This window comes from Phaethon lepturus, unplaced genomic scaffold, assembly GCF_000687285.1.
Source record: "Phaethon lepturus isolate BGI_N335 unplaced genomic scaffold, ASM68728v1 scaffold2781, whole genome shotgun sequence".
In the NCBI taxonomy this organism is placed as follows: domain Eukaryota; kingdom Metazoa; phylum Chordata; class Aves; order Phaethontiformes; family Phaethontidae; genus Phaethon; species Phaethon lepturus.
Window position 1 is genome coordinate 9,681 of NW_010519631.1, and position 18,891 is coordinate 28,571.

General features: G+C 37.2%; 1 protein-coding gene across 1 annotated transcript in view; it reads left to right on the forward strand.

Annotated features, from left to right (window-relative positions):
- Nucleotides 1-18,891, forward strand: part of LOC104628489 (breast carcinoma-amplified sequence 3-like) — a gene marked incomplete at its 3' end in the record, with an annotated part of 54,492 nt that overhangs the window by 8,753 nt on the left and 26,848 nt on the right. Inside the window, exons 5-6 of the mRNA XM_010297097.1 lie at nt 8,504-8,585; nt 17,621-17,693. Of these exons, the coding sequence (XP_010295399.1) occupies nt 8,504-8,585; nt 17,621-17,693 (155 nt within the window). The remainder of the gene's footprint in view (nt 1-8,503; nt 8,586-17,620; nt 17,694-18,891) is intronic.

Here is an 18,891-nt window from a genome sequence, read left to right on the forward strand (position 1 = left end):
AGTGTCTCTGTCAGAGCTGTCTGTATCAATGCCCTTGAGAAAGTCGTCGTGAGGTGGGATCTTACATGTATAAGAAAAGCAAGAATGAAAGAAGAGAGTCTCAGTTCTTTGGTATGTGAACAGATTACCTCGGTGTACCCTGTTCCGCGTTAGCTGTGTTTAAACTCATACGCCATGGTACGCTGCGGTAAACATGAAATCATTTGATGGAGATTACTAACAAATGACAAGTTAAACTGCTTTGTTTATCCTGGCTTTTATGGAGTAAGTGTGCTTACTGGTACTGTCAGACAGGTAGTACAAGGTAGTTTATCCATGTTTCTTTGTGGGAAAGAGGGGTTTTCTTTGGGATTGTGGGTGGGTTTTTTCTTTTTTTCTTCTTTCTGCCCCTCCCGCCCTTCTTGTGTCTGAATAAGCCACAAGTTAGGCCATGAAAGGCCTGATGTTACCTTCTTTTTAAAAAGAGAGTGTCTTTTTTTTTTTCCCCAGTGTATTTCACTTCTTCACAATCCCTAGGTTTTACAGTATTTAATATTTTAGGAAAAATAAGAAAAATGAAATTGCAGGACGGTTTCTCTTAGAGTTGTTTATTTTTTGCAGAGGTATTTTTAATGGGTGGGGGAAAGTCCAGTGAAATGGAAAAAATGCCAAATGTCAAAATATTTTACCGTCCATCTTAAGAATGTCAACTGTAGAGATACTGCATCACTGTCAGCCCTTCATTTGTATATTCTGTATACCCAGAGAGGTGCAGCTTTGACCTGTGCGATTTGTGCGTGTTAGTATAATTTTAGTGTTGGAATTGTTCCTTTGTTAGTAACGTGGTCTTAGAGAGCTTCTCGGATTGTTAGTCATTTAAGATCACGTTTTAAATACCTTTTCAGAGCAGAATTATATATCCGACAAACTTGGAGGTAACATAACGTATTTTTCTTCCACATTGTTGTTTCTCCATCTCATTTTTTGGCTTGCTTACTCTGAGTAAAATAAAATCTGGCAGTTATGTGACTGACTTAAATATTTAGAGTTTATTTGGCAACACTTTTTTGTGTCCTCTGGTATAATATAAACCTTTCTTCTTGATCTTGCTGACTATTTAGCGTGTAATTAAGCAACATTATTCCAGTCATTAAGAAAAAAACAGATCTCTATAGTTTAAAAACCTTTCAATCTGAAAAAGAAACAATTTGACATTTATGTGAAAATCTGCTCGCTAAGGCTATTATCTGTAGCATTGTGCTTTTTATTCGTACAATTGAACCTCTATTCAGCACTTAATAAAGTAATGTGTTGCAGGCAGTCCAGTTTGTGTCTGAGTGATTATGAAGTGTTTATGACAGCTTCTAAGCTGACACTCTCCGTAATGGTGTTACATTGACTTCTAAACACCTTTGCAGTCTGCCTCCAGGAGTGTGTGTCTCTCTGCAGTCTGAGTGGTTTCACATTAACATCTCCTTGGAGTAAGATCTTTGACTACAGAAGTGTTACTTGCAAATGGAAGATACCATTAGGGCTGCTTCAAAGGACTGAAATAATGTTTGGACTGCTGGGTGCTGAAGTAACGGCTGGGGTTTTGAAGTGCAGTGTCTAAATCTGTATTGCATAAGAAGCGGAAGGTGTCCATCCAAATGACTTTTCTTTGATCTTTGTTTTGAAATGGGGGGTGGGAAGGTTAAAAGTGTTCTTAAAATATGCCTCGCTAAGTGGGGAGGAATCTGGGAATATACAAAAATATGACTAGAAGTTCCTATTTGATAATTGTGCAGTGTAGTTCTGTGTTTTATTTGGAATTTGTTTTTCCCTTTCTCCCAGTTTCATGTTTCAAATACAATTGGCATTGGTTTCTGCCTAATGTGGTTTCCAAGTATCTGTTCTAGATGTTCCTGTTCAGAGAAATGCATTTTGGCTGGGTTTGTGGCAGATAATTTTTTTTTCATTGTATGCTGGAAGTTTCAGAAGTAGAAAAATCATCTTAATTTAATGGTTCATATTACAATTAAGAAAGAATGATCAAGCTTGAGTTGAATAAAGTAGGAACTACCAAAGGGACCTTTTAATAACAAGCGCAGCTGTATATTTAGCGAAAAATACTTAAAGGCTGTGGTATAATGACACCGCCACAGACTGATGGGATGCGTCAGCCCGTGTGGTAGGTGACTTCCGTGTGGAGACCTTTGGAATGCAGAGGACTCGTTGGACAAGGATGGCATCATGCACTGCCATTTCTCCACTGCCAGACCTTAAATTTCTTTAAATGCTGCTGTCAATAATACTGTGATTTTGAAGTTGTTAAAACTGCAGTTGTACAGCAGATGGTGTGTGCATGTGGATGTAGAGATGGATGTATATGGTAAGTCAGACATGCCAGTTCCATGTTGTCTTCTCAACTGTTCATCAAAAGCCCTGTCTGCCGGCGTTTCGATGTGGTCTTAGTCCCTTGGTAATTCTTCCTCTTCTAGAGCTGGGAAAAGGACTGGTCACTGATCACCTAGTAAGCTGCTCTCCTTCCTCTGTCCAGACCTCCTCCTGATAGAGGGTACCGCTCTTAAGGCTTGTATTAGCTACTCAAAAAAATGTCGTAATGACCCAGCCTAGTAACCCTGAAAAATGTCTAAGGACTTTAGAAAGCATCTATGCAAATAATTTTCTGAGGCTTTTGTTTTTTACACTGCAGATGCTGTCAGTACGTAAGAAATTTTCTGTTTTTACACTCATTAAGTTACTGCAGAACTGTTGGAAGGTTTTTTTAAATCATATCATACCCTGCACCAGTTGGAAAAAAGGCACATGTGCAACAACCTTTGAAAAGGCTGTAGTGAGAGGTATCAGAACAGTTCAAACGGTGTCTCATGTATGTCTCCTTAGATGGGGTCAAAGCTAAAACGAAGACTCATGAAGGGTGTTTTCACCCATATTATGCCTCCTTCCAGTACGGTCTGTGTCATTCTTGTCTTTTTATAGAAATGAAGTGACTAAAAACAATGCAGAACTCTCACCAAATTAAAATTTTACAGGGAGCCTGCAGCCTGATCATGCTAAAACTCCTCAAAATGTATGACAAATAAAGTGAGAATGTTGAGGAAACTGTAACCAAAACCATTTCGAAGCTTTCATTGTTTTTTAAATTCAATTAGCATTGTCATAATTTTAAATGCTAGGTGCAATTTCATACTTAATTCAGTCACTAGAGTAGACATCTGTAACATTCTGTGAGCATCTAAATTCTTATAATCTCTAGATAATTACAGAGATCTGTTGTGAATGAAAAAGCAGACAATTTCTAAACTGAAGTGATAAAATTTGCCGTTTTACTTACAGTCCTTCCTTACTCTCTCAGTAGTGAAATGACTGCTAGTAGTCTTTAACCCAACGTTTGTGGCAGTATCTGCCAATTGCTTATTGCCATATTATAGCATCATATCACGATACCGATATCATTCAAAACATAGATCAGGATATTAAAAAAAACCCTGATATCTTCCCTGTGCTCTGTGGCAGTTTTTTATTCTACAAGCAGTTTGCTTTCATATAGTTGCACAGTAGTTTAAGCATTGAGTTTTGAACTTTGTTTCAGTTTGGTGTACGTTTGACTCTTTTTTTTTTTTTTTTTTTCCCCACCATGTGAAAACCATTTTCTCTGGTTGGAAACTATTCACGATACCAATATCATTCAAAACATACATCAGGATATTAAAAAAACCCCCTGATATCTTCCCTGTGCTCTGTGGCAGTTTTTTATTCTACAAGCAGTTTGCTTTCATATAGTTGCACAGTAGTTTAAGCATTGAGTTTTGAACTTTGTTTCAGTTTGGTGTACGTTTGACTTTTTTTTTTTTTTTTTTTTTTTTCCCCACCATGTGAAAACCATTTTCTCTGGTTGGAAACTATTAGTTATCCTTAGTGTGAACAAAACTTCCTTTGTTCTGTTTTTTTTTAATGGGTGCAAACTGGTATGCTCCAAACAATAAAGCTCTGTCATCAAAAATCAACCAGTGCTCCAGATTTCTGGTCTGTCATGTTTTAAGTAGTAGCTCAAGACGTCTTAAGTCTTGAGGAGGAGAGAAGAGTTCTTCCTCTTTCAATCTGTCATTGTTGGGAGAAAGCGATGAAGACTTCATTGGGGGCCGGGTTTTGAATCGGCGTGTTCTTTGCTTGCAGCCTTCCATGTAGGTCTGGGGCTTGTGGTTTGATACCAGGCACTGGGAAAGCTGAAATGTTCTACCAGACCAGCTTGGAGCCGTCATTTTGGATTCACTCTTTCACAGAATGAGTACCTGAAGCTGCTTTTATAGCTTAATATTCAATTCTTGAAACCTGTTTGGAAATATTCTTGGCTTTTGGAATGGGAAAGAAAAACTTCTAAGAGCTTTGAAAGCTGCCACAGGGACTCGCTACTTAGCTGGATCAAATCCAAAATGGCAGCCACAGGCCCAGTTTCTTCACAGGTGCTTTTTGAAGAATTTAATGCTCTGTTTTCAGTTCATGAAGTCTATTTATATTTTGTCTATGCTTATGAGACTGTGTAGCTCAAGGGACTGGTAATGGGATGTGGAGCCTTTTACTTGCCAGCCCACATCTCACCCAAACTGGCAGTGACAAAGTTGTTAGCCGTTTAGCAATGGGGCTGGGCTTAGTTCCTTGTTCCCCTTCAGTTCCTAGTGGAATAAGTGTCCCATTCACAGGAAAGATTGGCTGTCTATGTTGGCTGTCTCAGGAGTGAGATAAGGTCTGAACTGGCAGGAAGATCAGACTACATAATCTCTCTGCCTTGAAGATGGTGCTTTCAGTCAAAATTGATGCATGTGGCCTCAGCAATGGTAATAAAGTTTTATGTTTTATATAGATAAATGAGGGGCATTAACATTAACCACAGTTAATTCAGAATTTTATGACTGCAAATAGCAGAAGCTTCTACTGGTAGTAGTGTTTAAAAAAAGCTAATTATAAGCAAAAGCAAATCTTGAACTCTCAAGCCCTGATGCATTTTTCAATGCCAAGCAAACTAGAGGAACAACCAAGCTCTCACTATTCAGGGTATACAACAAAGTCCAATGTATTCTGTGATTTCATGTTTCTATAGAACAGTTAAGGACATACAACTTAAAAAAAAAACAACCCACAACCAACCAACCCTTAAGAAGCCTGTTAGTTTATGGTGCTATGATTCTATTAAGTATTGGTGTTTTTATCTGATCCATGTTGTAGAATCATGTCCACATTTATTGTAAACGTTTTGGTACTTTTTGGTGCTTTTTACTGAATTTGACTTTTTCTTTACAAATGAGATGCCAGTGGTTGCGTGGGATCTTGTATTTTCATTACAAAATCTGCAGTGGAGGTGTATCTTGAAATTTGCTCCTTTTTTGGCTCCCAGGAGTTACCAACATATAACCTGCTAAGTACAGGAGCTGTAGAGATGGCTGAAGTTATCTGAATATTTACTTGCTTTTTTTCTTAGTTCTACACAGCTTCCCTTTTCCAGGGAAAAAAAATCCTATGCAGACTGAGAGGAAAGGACACGTTACACTACAATATTACATGTTACAGTGGTCTCAAAACAGGAGCTAACTACCTATAATCTTGTCTTTGTCTGATGCTCTGGCTTTGGTTGGTCCATTTAATCTTTCTTTCTGTAACTTCCCCCAGTATGAATGATAAAATAGTTATATTTCAAGTAATGAATATTAATTATTAAAAAGTAAAAGCATTATATGCATGAAAAGAGCTGGGCTGGGATTTTCATGTTAGGTGCTGAGTTACAAATAAACTTCATTTATGTTTGTACATTTTGGAAATCTCAACTTTAAGCTCAACAAGGTCTTGGCATCACAGGCTAAATAAACATGCTTTCTGGAGTTCAGTATATTTAAGAGCAGAAACTGCATTAAGAAGGTTTGGCCTTCTTAGTGTATCTTACTTTTGGGACTGTAACTTTATTTGAAGTAGATTGGAGTTAGAGCTGATGTGCTGGCATAGTTAAAAAGGAGGTGACTGAATTGGGTTGGATTATTTTATGTGAATCACTTCTTCCATACTTTTGTTATGGTAGTTCTTTTCCCTCTTGTTTTCATTCATAGACATTGATGTGCATACACATATGAAACAGCATTTTCATGATTTTGGGGAAAAAATCTTTAATTGCCAATAATAATAGTTCCAAAGCCTTATATTTTTCTTTTTCGCCATTTCCTCCTTTCCCTTTTCATAGAGCTGGTGTGTTCCGATGGATAGAACACGTGCTGCAGTCCTCATCTCTTTTAATCTCTTTATTACTCTCTCTCTTTCTTTAGTTTTTCTCATTTTCTGCTTAGCTGTGCTGCTGTGCTCTACTTATCTAAGCTGCCTTTTCTGGATGCAGATGTTATCTGCGTGCTTTTTTTTTTTCCCCCCACACTGTCCTCTACTCGTGATCTGTTAAAAACAGTCAGCAAACCTTTACTGAGTTGATTTCTGATCATCATTCTTTTGTCTTGTATAGAATCTGGTCAGCAAGCTCTTCAGAGCAGAGGCCTTTAGCTGTCCCACAGGGAGAATTCAACTTGTTTTGCAAGAGCTGGAGTATTACAATGTTGTATGTTGTTCAGATGCTGCTGCTAGCTGGAAGAGGAGAATCCGCTATGATTAGAACATCTGCCTAATAAAATAAGAGCAGGGGAGACTAAAGGATTAATTCTCATATTGATTACAGTTTTAAAACTGTTGTGTCCATCAGGAATAATTCTGATCACATCATTGACAGTAATGTTGATTCATACCAATGTGGAACTAGTAGCTGTCTGCAAAACTAAAATGGGTAAGAATGTTATTTCCCCAAATTTGTGTAGCTTGAATGTTATTGAGGCATAATATGGAAAAGCAGTAGTTCACTACATTCTGGGTTTACTTACTGTTTACAGAATGATGGGCTACATCTGTAGTAAACAGAGTTTTCACAGTAATCTTACGAAAGACTTGTGCTTCAGTGGGGTGGGTTTCGTTCTGCCCACGTTATCTAAAGCAATGATAATAAATAATGAGGCTCGGGGTTAAGATTGGAAGGAAGCTAAGAGTCTGAAGTAGTATACTTATGATTTGTTGGTCAAACAGTAGTAGTATTTTAACTTCTTGAACGTGTGATCTGAAGTGCAGAAAGAAATGGGAACAACTATAAAATGACACTTCAAAAACTAACTTGGATTTATAGTTTATTGATTCATAAGAAACTTGTTCCAAAACGCGTTCACTTCTGATATTGTAAACTGCTTGTTTGGCAAAACTGTATGCCGACGTACTACATTTTTAGTCTCATTACATCTGTTTTAAGTTGCTGGTTATTTGGAAATGAGCTTCATAATGTTTGCCATTTTCCTGAAGTTTGACATTCCATATTGGATTGTCGTGGTTTAACCCCAGCCGGCAGCTAAGCCCCACGCAGCCGCTCGCTCATTCGCCGCCGATGGGATAGGGAAGAGAACTGGAAGAGGAAAAGTGGGAAAACTCGTGGGTTGAGATAAAGACAGTTCAATAGATAAAGCAAAAGCCGTGCATGTGAGCAAAGTAAAACAAGGAATTGATTCAGCGCTTCCCACCATAGGCAGGTGATCAGCCATCTCCAGGAAAGCCGGGCTCCGACGTGCGTAATGGTTATTTGGGAAGACAAATGGCATAACTCTGAACGTCCCCCGCTTCCTTCTTCCCCCAGCTGTTACACGCTGAGCACGCCGCACGCGGCGCGGAATATCCCTGTGGTCAGCTGGGGGCAGCTGCCTGGCCGTGCCCCCCCCCAGCTTCCTGTGCCCCCCCAGCCCCTCGCTGGTGGGGCGGCGTGAGGAGCAGGAAAGGCCTTGGCTCCGTGTAAGCCCTGCTCAGCGATAACGAAAACAGCTCTCTATTATGGACACTGCTTTCAGCACAAATCCAAAACACAGCCCCGTACCAGCGACTGTGAAGAGAATTAACTCTATCCCAGCCAAAACCAGCGCATGGATCCATTACCAGGCAGTTATGAAAACGCATTCTGACTGATGATTTAAAGGAAGTCTGGAAATTCTTAACTGCTCTGGATTTAATCTTTTTTCAAGATTACCATTAGTGACAAACTTAATTAGTTTGACTCCCTATTTTTAAACATAATTTTCACACCTGGAGAATGTGGAATGTACCGCTATATCAAATTGTCTGATCTTTTACCGCCGATGTTTGCCACTCTTGATCATTGGTTAGTTAATTTTTTTTTTGAAATGTGCTGTGTAGAATAAATGCTTGTGCTTCAGATTCCTTGAATTTTTTGCTAATTTTAATCAGCGGTCAACTTTCAAGTCTTGTTTCTTTTGAGACCTGTATAGTCATTAATAGTAGATAGTGTTAGTAACTCATTCGCGCAGTCTAAGGCCTGCGTTTCTAGAGGCAGGCCATCTTTGTTGCTATAGTTTGTGTTATTCAAGACTTTAAGATATTTTCATTTGAAGAAATCGTGGGTGGTTGGTTAGAATGATAATGTCCTACCAACTTTCTTTTTTTGCAGATCAGTGGTGAAGCTCAGGAACTCTTTTCTGTCCGCCATGGTCCAGTTCGAGCGGCACGGATTTTACCAGCTCCACAGATCAGTAAGTATATATTTACATGGTTCATAATTAAACATAACTCTTTTTTCACAGATCTTTGTCCAAATCATTGCTATAACCCGATATGTAGATTTTTCCATGCATTTTAAAATGTCAGCTTTATAATAGCTTTCTACAAGTATTACTTACTACTTTTTTCCTCCTACTCAGTAATCCAGTGCTTTCTCCAGTTTCGTCTTCAGATTTTAGTTTTGATGCAGCTTCCTTTTTAGCTTAGAGGATATCTAAGTGTATCTGTGCTCAGAGATCAAACCAGAGATGTTAACGATTCTATTTAGAAATATTTATTATTAATATTTTATTACTGTTAAATTATATTGAAATTACTTTTTTATAGCAAGGCAGTGGCTCATAGCAGTAGATCTAGAAATTATTAACGTTTATTAAAAACTCTTGTTATAGTGCATTGTGAAGTCTAATCATAATGTGATGCCCTTCTAAACTCTTTAGAAGAAGGATAGTATGTCTTTTTTTTTGTTACCCATTCAGGAGCTGAAACTGAAACAATGTAAGTAAGATAATGCAAGAAGTAGTTGATCTAAGTAATATAGTTTGTACAAAGAGAAAATATCCTTTTCTCGTTATTTAAATATTTTATTTATTAATAAAATATCAAGTATTTTCTAGGCTGTGAAATTATCTAAATAGTCTACTAGTGCATGCATTAAGTTTAGCAATTGCAGCTTTTTATGTTGTTTTTAAAATAGGCTGCTTTTCCACTCCAATAAAAGGAAGGAAAAAGTGGAATTTGTTCTTTGGGGTGGTACTACCTTCTGGTTTGTTCCCTTTCTGCTTATTTTATGTAAATGTTATTCAAACAGTTTGATCTTTTTAGTGGTTGAACTTTTATCATGATGCCTTGAGAGCTGATAGGCACCTTTTCTTTTTTACTGCTTAAATACTGTTTTATCGAGTTCTGAAACAAGCTGCTTAGTTTGTTCAACAGGATTGTTTCAGAAATTCTGAGTTAACCCCCTGGAAGGGCTTGCTGCAAAATTTAAGCAACTATGCATAAACAAGCAAATCCCTTTAAAAAATGGCAGCGTTCAATCTAAACACAAAATCTGATTGTAGACTTCTCAAAGGCCTAAGGTCTGTTGGTGTCCTGGCTCATTTTTGGTTTTGGCAATGTTTTGCTTATCCACTCTCCCTGTAACTTCAACTGGGCAAGGTATTTTGCACAGCTGCTGAGTAGTGTTTCTAGTTTAAATCGGTTGCCATGTTTTACTTTGTGGATGAAAAGAATGTACTTCTAGTATGACCAAGTTTTTTGGGGGATTCTGCAGGGTTACAAATTTTACTAGTATATTATGAATTAATTAGTGAACTAAAAAAATATAGCCTAAGATCTAATTGTTTAACTTTTAATTACAAAAACAGTAAGTTATAATGATTTATATATTATATAAAATACACATTATAATTCTATTACTATAATAAATAGTAAAGAATTAATATTAAAAATTACAGTGAAAGTGAATGAAGAAAGTTAAAGGTTTAATGGACACGTATTGTCTCAGTGATGTCCTGAGCAGAGGAGTATACAAAATATGAGTAAATGTGGTTCTGTAACTCTATTATAGGTTCAAGTAATTTAAAGCAAAATAATTCACAAGCATTTTCTGATTTTTCAATCTAGTAGGTTACACTGCTTATGAATTCCTTCAAGCAGTTACTCTCTTTCTCTCTCTAAATTGCATATATTTAGCATCTGACAATGATAGTTGTTACATTAGAAAAGTATTGAAATTAGCTCATATTAAATTAAGCCAAACCTTTTAAAAACATGTTTTGGTCTCTTTTTACATGGCTTGGTTTAAATAAATCTTTGATTAAAAGTACATGAATGTATCATTGACCAGTATCTGGAATCAGATAAAAGTAAAGCTGTAATAAGAGGCCTTAGATAACTAACACATGAGCTTTAATGATTCTGAACAAAATAAAAGGGAATTTGTAAAGGAGAAGCTGATTACCATCAGTAGGCTCAAACACTATTTTACTGTAAAGCTGTAAAAAGGGAATTATTGAAAATAGGACTCTCTTGGTGGATGGATTTGGCACGTTCCTAGGAACAGATTTTGGTTTGTGATAAGAAGCTCATTCCCAGGTGTGAAAGGAAAGCTCATGGTTTTAACTTGGTGACTTTACAGTAGCAGAACTTAATAGTTTGTCAACTATTTTGTTAAAATACTTAGAGTCCTTTGATGTTAGATCTTCTGCTGCATCATGTGCTTCAGTACATAATAAAGCATTGTTTCAAAAGGGTTATTTCATACAGACTTATTTCATACAGCCTTATTGCAAAGGAGGCCTCCTCAAATCTGATTTAGCAGGTTGTAAGTGGTGCTGGTAGCAGGAACGTGGTGCGGTATCTGGAGCTGGCCTCGCACGCTGCCAACTCGGATCCGGTGAGGTTTATTAGTTCGGGCTCTGTGCCATGCTAGAGCAGTTAAATGGCTCCTGGAACTGTTCTGACCTGGCAGCTATACTGCAATGTTCGTGCAGGGTTTTGTCTGGGCTAACAAAGCAGGCAAGACCTGACCTGGCCCAGCACTGCAGCGCTTTGATGTCGCTGTGTCTGTGGCATGGTTGATCTGCAGCGTGGGTAAGACGTCCCTAAAGAATCGAGTGATTTCTGTAAACGACACTGAAAAATTTAGACACTTACTCTTCTCTGCGGACAGACAATATCTGCCGATGCCTTCAACTGTAGATACGGCTTTTAATTATTGTCTACAGCTTGCAATATAAATGGCCTTTTTTGGAGACTGAAGGTTTAGACTGTGACCAAATTTTGGGCTTAAGAGAGGAGATGAAGTTTCATAGCTAATATTCAGAATATGAGAACATCTCTGGATGCTGTCAGTCTTAGAAACAAGAATACGAAGTCCTGGCACTTGGCGTGCCACATGCTGCATTAACTGCTGAGCCATCTGGTTGGCACGGCTTTCTAACTCACCTAGTTCTTCGCTTTCAAATTTGTATGCTGTGATTGAGTTTAGTACTTACTTATATGTATACAGGTGCCTGGTTTTCTGGGCTCAGGATTTCTCTGCCTCTTCAGATAAAACAAGCGTACAAAGATGTGTTTGAAGAAAAATTGATGTGACTTCGTGATTATTAGAAGGGAGAAAATACTAAGTGATAGATACAAAACAAAGCTGGAACTCTACCAGTTAAATTTAGCTACCATCCTTTGTGAGGAGGAAACTGCAGTTGGTAACATCATTGTAGCTAATGATAGTGAGAGAACTAAGCAAAAATCAGGGTGTATTAATTCCTTCCTACCTTTTATAGGATTCAAATTTGTCATGTCCTCACTGCTAGTCGGGTTACTTTGTATTAGGCTTCCTCTCACACAACACCTAGCAGCTCTAGCCACACTACCCTAATTATTCATACTCTTTGTTCAACATGTTTTCTAATTTTTCACCACTTCCTCTCAATGATGCCTTTCTGATTTTTCTGAGGTAACTGACTACACGAATACATACTTGTAGAATTGAAATGATACTGAGTTTTATTAAGTATTCTGTCTTGGATATTCCTACATTTGTCTTGTGCTTTTTCTCTTTTGACTAGCATTTCCATCATATTTATGGAAACATTAAAAATATTACTTACTTAGGTTTTCTGTAGTAGTTGTATGTTCTTTGACCTATGAAGTCACTAATAAAACAGATTCAGAACTCTTCTAATATTTTTTAAAAGTTGTGTTTTGACTTCATTTTGAGGTCCATTGCATATATACTGCTGAAATCAGGTCTAAGGGAATAATGCATTTACTTCAGGTAGCTTTGCTATTCTTTTTCCTACAAAATCGGAATATTGGTGCTTTCTGAAATGAGTTAGTGCTACAATCTCCCATTTTTCATTACTTATCCCAGGTTATTTTACAAAACCCTGGCCAAATACCTGCTTTCTGCCTTGTGCTATCCCATTTATTACGCCTGCATAGTTTGAAAGTCAATCAAGCAACTAGGAATAGCTACAGGAATAGCATTGTGTGTGGTAATTCATGGCTAAAGGGTACATGATGACAGGCTTGTGTGTTGAAGTTTAGATCAGTTATTGTCTGTAAAACGTATTTCCATGTCTCAGCATTATGAAAATAAATTCCTTCAGTGAACGGAATTAATTTATTGCCATTTTCTAGATTATGCTTCTTGCAGAAAAGATGATATAATAGTCCTACATCTCTCAGTGAATTCAGCTGCTTAGTCAAATTGACTGATAAGAAAAAAAAGCAAATAAGAAAGGAAATAAAAGAAAGAAGTCAGAGGTACTATGTTTAAAACAATTATGAACCAAGGGAACCTTATGGATGAAGGTTGAAAACTGGAGTTAACATGAAAAGCTAAACTTAATTGGGACACAGAGTAGTTTTGCAATGTAAAACTGTTAAAAGTTTAAATTTTGCAGCAGATTTATCTCTGTACTTTACTGCTTACATCTTTGATTTTGGTAAAATAAAATTTGAACCTCAAAAGCTGACACAGCTCTATGTGCAGGTATACTTAAAAGAACTATAATACTTAGGTTGCTTTCCTTCTAAAGGAAGGCAGATGTGAATTTTGTATATATTCAACCACTTGGGTGGCTTAGTGGTTTTAAGTCCCTGAAGGCCAAAATAATTACACAGTATGTGTAGTAGAGGAACTAGCCCTACAAGCTGAACAAGCAGTAGCAGTTGGTAGCTAGATTTGGATTGGTGTAAGTGGGTCATGCAGGTGTGCATTGAAGTTTTGGTGTTTTGTAACTGTTATGTGGGTTGTTAAGGTATAATGAATGTTAATGTGTGTGGATTATAGAAATTACAGAACAGAATTCTCAATCATAGCAAGTAAGCCTTTTATAGATACTATAGGGAAGAATTTTGGAGCATGACATTTTAAAATACTAATTTCTTTGAAGCTGTGTGCACTGACCTGTATGCCACCATTTCAATTCTGGCCACATCGCGTCAATGCTTTAGACCTCAAACTTCCATCATACTGGACTGATATGTCTTTTTAAGTTTTTTGAACGAGATTCAATCAAAATAAAATATTTCTGTCTGTCTTCAATTGATGTGTGACTCTAGGAACGTTGTTTTCTAGCAAATGTTTAAAGGGCATAGTTTCAGTTTTTTCATATAGAAGCTACATAGTTATCGGAGAATAAAACTATGGTGCTGTGCAGAAGAAAAAACAACTTTCTATAAACATGCAAGATAATGTTCTCCAGCCATCATTGCGTCTTGCAACATTGCTGTCTTATTTCAGGAACGGGAGGGTGGAGTGGGCTGAGAACGCAGTAGATATGGGAATCAGCTGGAGTTGGAGGGTGTTCTAGGGTGGTAACTTTAGGGGAATGTAAGAAACAGGTATGGCGACGATGCAGGTATTGGAGGGTGACTTCAGTCTGGGAGACGCTGGGAGTTAGGGAGATGCTCATGGTCTAGAACGTTAATCCTGAAGGAGCACGTGAAGGTCTGGGATGAGGACAGCAGTTACAGCGCCATTGATCAGGTGTGGTATTGAGTAATGCAGTTAGAGCTTATCTGTGCAGGAGATGGAGCATTTATAGATGCTACCCTGAAGCTGAGGAAAGAATTCGCACGCTGTATTTAGGACTGACCCGAGCCTTTTCACTCCTGTTTCAAGTAGCACATACGCTTTTTGCATTTGTGTTCAATAAGAAAGCAAACACAAAATGGTAGTGATTAAGAAATGTAAAGAAAGATTTTTTTGTGTGTGTGGGGGGTTTTTTTTTGTTTGTTTGTTTTTTGTTTTGTTTTTCCCCTGAAAGGACAAAGCAAAATAAGGAGTGAAAACCATATGTAGTGAACGCCAACCATTCCAAATACTGGTCAGCTACTGCACTGATGTGGGGCAGGACCGCAAATGCAACATAATTTTCAAGTAACAGATAGAAATAAGAGGGGTTTAGTTGACCAGGAGATGCACTGCATTATTAAATGGCTGTGATGGAACTTGATCAGTGGAATTACATACCAGAAGAATATACTCCATCGTGCATATATGCTCGTGCTAAATAGGTCAGAATTTAACATTTATACAGTGCATTTCTTACTCAAGGGAAACGAGGATACTTTTCATAGTTTTGAGTAGCTTTTGAGTTCCTGTGAAAATCACTGGGATTTCATTTTTATTCTTCAAAAAGATGTCCTGCTGTTGTTGTTACCAGTATTATTGGCGTTATTCAGAGACCTTAGTAGGCCCAAGAGATATCTATTCACAGCTTCAGCAGAAGCACAGTACATAAGCTGCTTTGAGCTTATGTGTGGATAACCTTTTGACTTCATAAAGTTCTAAATGTTGATTTGTATGAAATTTAATTTAGCCACAGATATTTGTTTTCAGTTTTAAGTATACTAACTGAAGTTAGATTTAAAAAAAAAAAAACCAAACCAAAACATGTATCATTTAGCTAAATGGAGCTGTATATAAGGTGGTGCCTTGTTGGCAGGAAGGACAGTTTTCATTACTTTAATTGTGTGATTTGTCAGGATTTTCAGCTTTTTATAAATGCTGTAGTGTTATATGACAGAATTAAAAGGATTTAGAATAAAAGGAGTTTAAGAAAAAGACTTTGCAACAGGATTTCAATACTTTTTGCATTTAAGGGATTTAGCTAGCTGTTTTTCATTTCAATCATCCTGCTGCATTTTGTTAAACACTGTGTTTGGAGCAGGTGTGTACAACGTCAGTATATCGCACATGCAAATAAACACAATTTTACAAATAAAAATTAATCCACCGTAACTTGGAAGATTAAAACCCACTGCTGAACTAGAAAGGGTTGCTGACTCCATTAAGCATTGCGGAGAACAACACATGTCGCTTTTTGCAATCTCATGAATGGGACTGCTATTAACCTGATTTAATGCTCTGCAGAGTCCTCAAAATAATGATCCTTTTCTACAGTATTAATATTTACATTCCGAAAGTGTATACTTGAAGTAGAAATGAGTGCCTCGGTCATTACAGACTGAAATCAGAAGTTAAGCACCTATTGTACAAATTTTGCAGATCTATATTGTAGGTATTTAACACTGGTATTCCTTTTGATTTTGTGCAGTTGCACTCCCCACCGCCTTTCTTCCCCTTGCTCCCCCTTCCTTGTCGTTAGACTTACAACTAGACCAAAAGAAACACATGAATTCATGTCTATAATATATCCTAGTTTAAAAAAAAAAAGAAGTATAGTTAAATACTTAAGGTAAAATCCTGGCTCCACTTAAATCAATGTCAGAACTCCTGGTAGTCAGCATTTCACCCTTAATGCTGAGAGACTAGCTAAGTGAACAGAAACAAATGGAGTTCATCTGTTACTTGTACTGAAGCAAACAAATTGGTTGCCAGATTCTTAAGAAGACTATATGTTTCATTTATCAATTTACAGGTCAGTACATACAGTACAGGTATGACTCATAAAAGCCCTTGAAATAAAAGGAATAAAAGGAAAATACATTTGGCTGTTCTAAGTTACTTGTAAAGCTATTGTTGATGGTGAAGTTATTGATGTGACCCATTTGACTTTATAAATACCCAAATGTGTAGGAGGGAAGACTTATCCTTGTACAGATGAGAGTACTGAACAGTTTTTGTTACAAATTAATTGCATGTACCTGAGTTATTAATAATTAACAGAGACTGTTATGTGAAAATGTATATTGTTAATTGTTGTGCCTTTCTGAATAATTGATTTAGTGCAGTACACCAGTATTTGTGAATTAGATTTTGAACAGACTATATCACTAATATTCTTTATAGATCAAAGGGTTTGGTTTATGATGGAAGAAAAAAAAAAATTCCATTATTCATCACACATGCATACCTATAGATAGATACTTAAAAAGGCAAAGGTTGAGAGAAAATGGAGGGAATTTAGTAGTGGTGTTGTTGGCTGTTATTGTGTTATGTATGTTGGGTAGAAACATGCCTTGAATTTAGTAAACATTGTTCACAAGTAAAAGGTTTGGGTTTTTTTTGACCCAATTCTAGTTTTATTTCTGGTTACGTAGCAATAAGGTAAAGTTTTCAAAACTTTTACAATGCCATTTTAAGAAGTGTGGCATATTTAACAATTTGATGGTTCCGGAGTGAAGGTGTGACTGCAGTCTGGGAAGACGACAGGCTGGTTTCAGTTGCCTGGCTGTGGTGCCAGCGGTGGCGGCGTGCACGGATCCCAGGGCCGGCAGGACTGTCTCCGCAGCTGAAGTAGAGCAGAGGACAAGCCCATGCCAAACCCTGCCTGTGGGGCTACGCTGGTGTTACCTGGTGAAGCTAATCCTAAAAGTAGATTGGATCTGTTGTTAGGGACGTGTTTTCACTTTGAGTGAACAGCAGGCACAGCCTGAGTCTTGCTGGCAGCTGTTGGAGGTTGCGTTCTTAAAGGCTTAAGTCGCTTGGTGGCAGAACTTACTGAAGGCTGTTTTGAATTTAATCTTGTATTTTCTTAGGCACGAGGCATGGGCTGTAAGCATGGCTGTGCTTTGGGCAAGCGCTGGCAGCTCAGCTTGTCATGTGCTAAAGAGAGTGGCTGCTCTTACGCTATGTTCTTATGGTTAACACTCTTATATTCCACTTCTACCTCAGTAGAATAAATTGGAAACCAATGTGTGAAACCCACGCAGAGCTGGTGACAGCCTTATTACAGACAACTTTTATAAAACAATGAAAAGTGAGCAAGTGTTACTTGTTACAGTTACAGAATCCTTAACCCCAACTGAAATGAAGAGACAATAACTCCAGAATCCTGGCCAGATTTTGCTACTTGTTTTGTTACTCATTGCCGTCTCTTTCGAGAACAGTTTTTCCACTGTCCACTGACTCTGTCTGCTATTTGTATTTCTATCACTAATCTTGTACAGGCTTTGAGTTTTGTATTATATATTCAATATCCTTCCAATATATTGGGCCCCTGCAATATGCACACCTGTACTTTGAAAAGTAACACAAACGGTACGTAGTGATTTGCTTTTTCTTTTCTGCTTTCCATCTTATTAGGTGCTCAGAAATGTGATAATTTTTCTGAGAAGCGGCCTCTTCTTGGCGTGTGCAAAAGCATTGGATCGTCTGGGTAAGAATATTTTTCATGAATAAAGTCTTATATAAGATTGTAATATCATCTTAAAAACCCCAGTAGATTACATCTTTAAAGCTCTATTCATTTTTTGCTACTAGGATAACACTGTGACGTGCTTTTAAGGTTTTTTTTTTTCAGTGTGTCAGCACCTATGACTTAATCTTTTTAGAAGGAATAAAAAATAGACACTCTTGATACAAAATAGATGAAGAAGTATTTTGGCTTTATTTTGTTCTCAGTGTAATCACAATTTTATGATTAGCCTTTTCTGATATTAATCCTGGTCAGAATTATCATTGAGAAGTGTCTAAAGTAATATCTGTGTCTTAAAAAGTAATTAAAAGATGCTTTCAAGCAGCAGTCATATACCAAATGAATTAGAAGCACCAAGCAGTTTCACTGTTACAGCCACTCACTGTTAGCAAAATATATGTTAAATCTACTTCTTTGAATTAGAAAAATAAGTTAATAGTCTTGTCTTGTGCTCCCTGGACAGTATTGTTCTATCACTCCTCTTACAAAAGAGGGCCTTAAGATATTTTATGTCTGTTTGATAATGTGGATTCAGATGATGTAAAGGATTTATATCTGTAACTACAGGAAAATATTTGCTTTTCAAGTATAATCCTCTACACAGCGATTCAAAGACTAAACAGTTGAAGTAAATCTTCTTACGGTAGTAAGACTAATTCTGTGCCATACCTTTTTCAATTAAGAATTTAATCACTCGGGGTGTGGAGGAAGTCTATCAAGTCTCTGTATATGTGTCTCTATTACTGTGTTAAAGTAGAATATTGATGTAACCTGTCTTAAATGTTTAAAACAAAAACGATGTAGGGTAGAGAAGTGAAATGTCTATCTATTGACAACTTGCAAAACTGTTGATAGTGAGTTTTCTCCTTCCTCCTCCCCTAATGTTATGTAATCTCATGAATAACTTTTCCTAAATAAGAGTTCATTTAACCAGTGATGCAAATACTGCGCTTGTAGGACTTTCTGTCTTAATCCAAAGACTGTATTTATATACGTAAAAGATATGTTGGATGGAAAAAACTTTTCTTCATACCTTTGCTTTAGAAGATGAGGCATCTGAGAAATGAACAAATAATAAGGATTGTTATTTTCACTGTTACTGTATTCCTCAGTTAATGGGAAATAATTCAAAGATTATTAGTAGTTTCTGCTTCTCTAC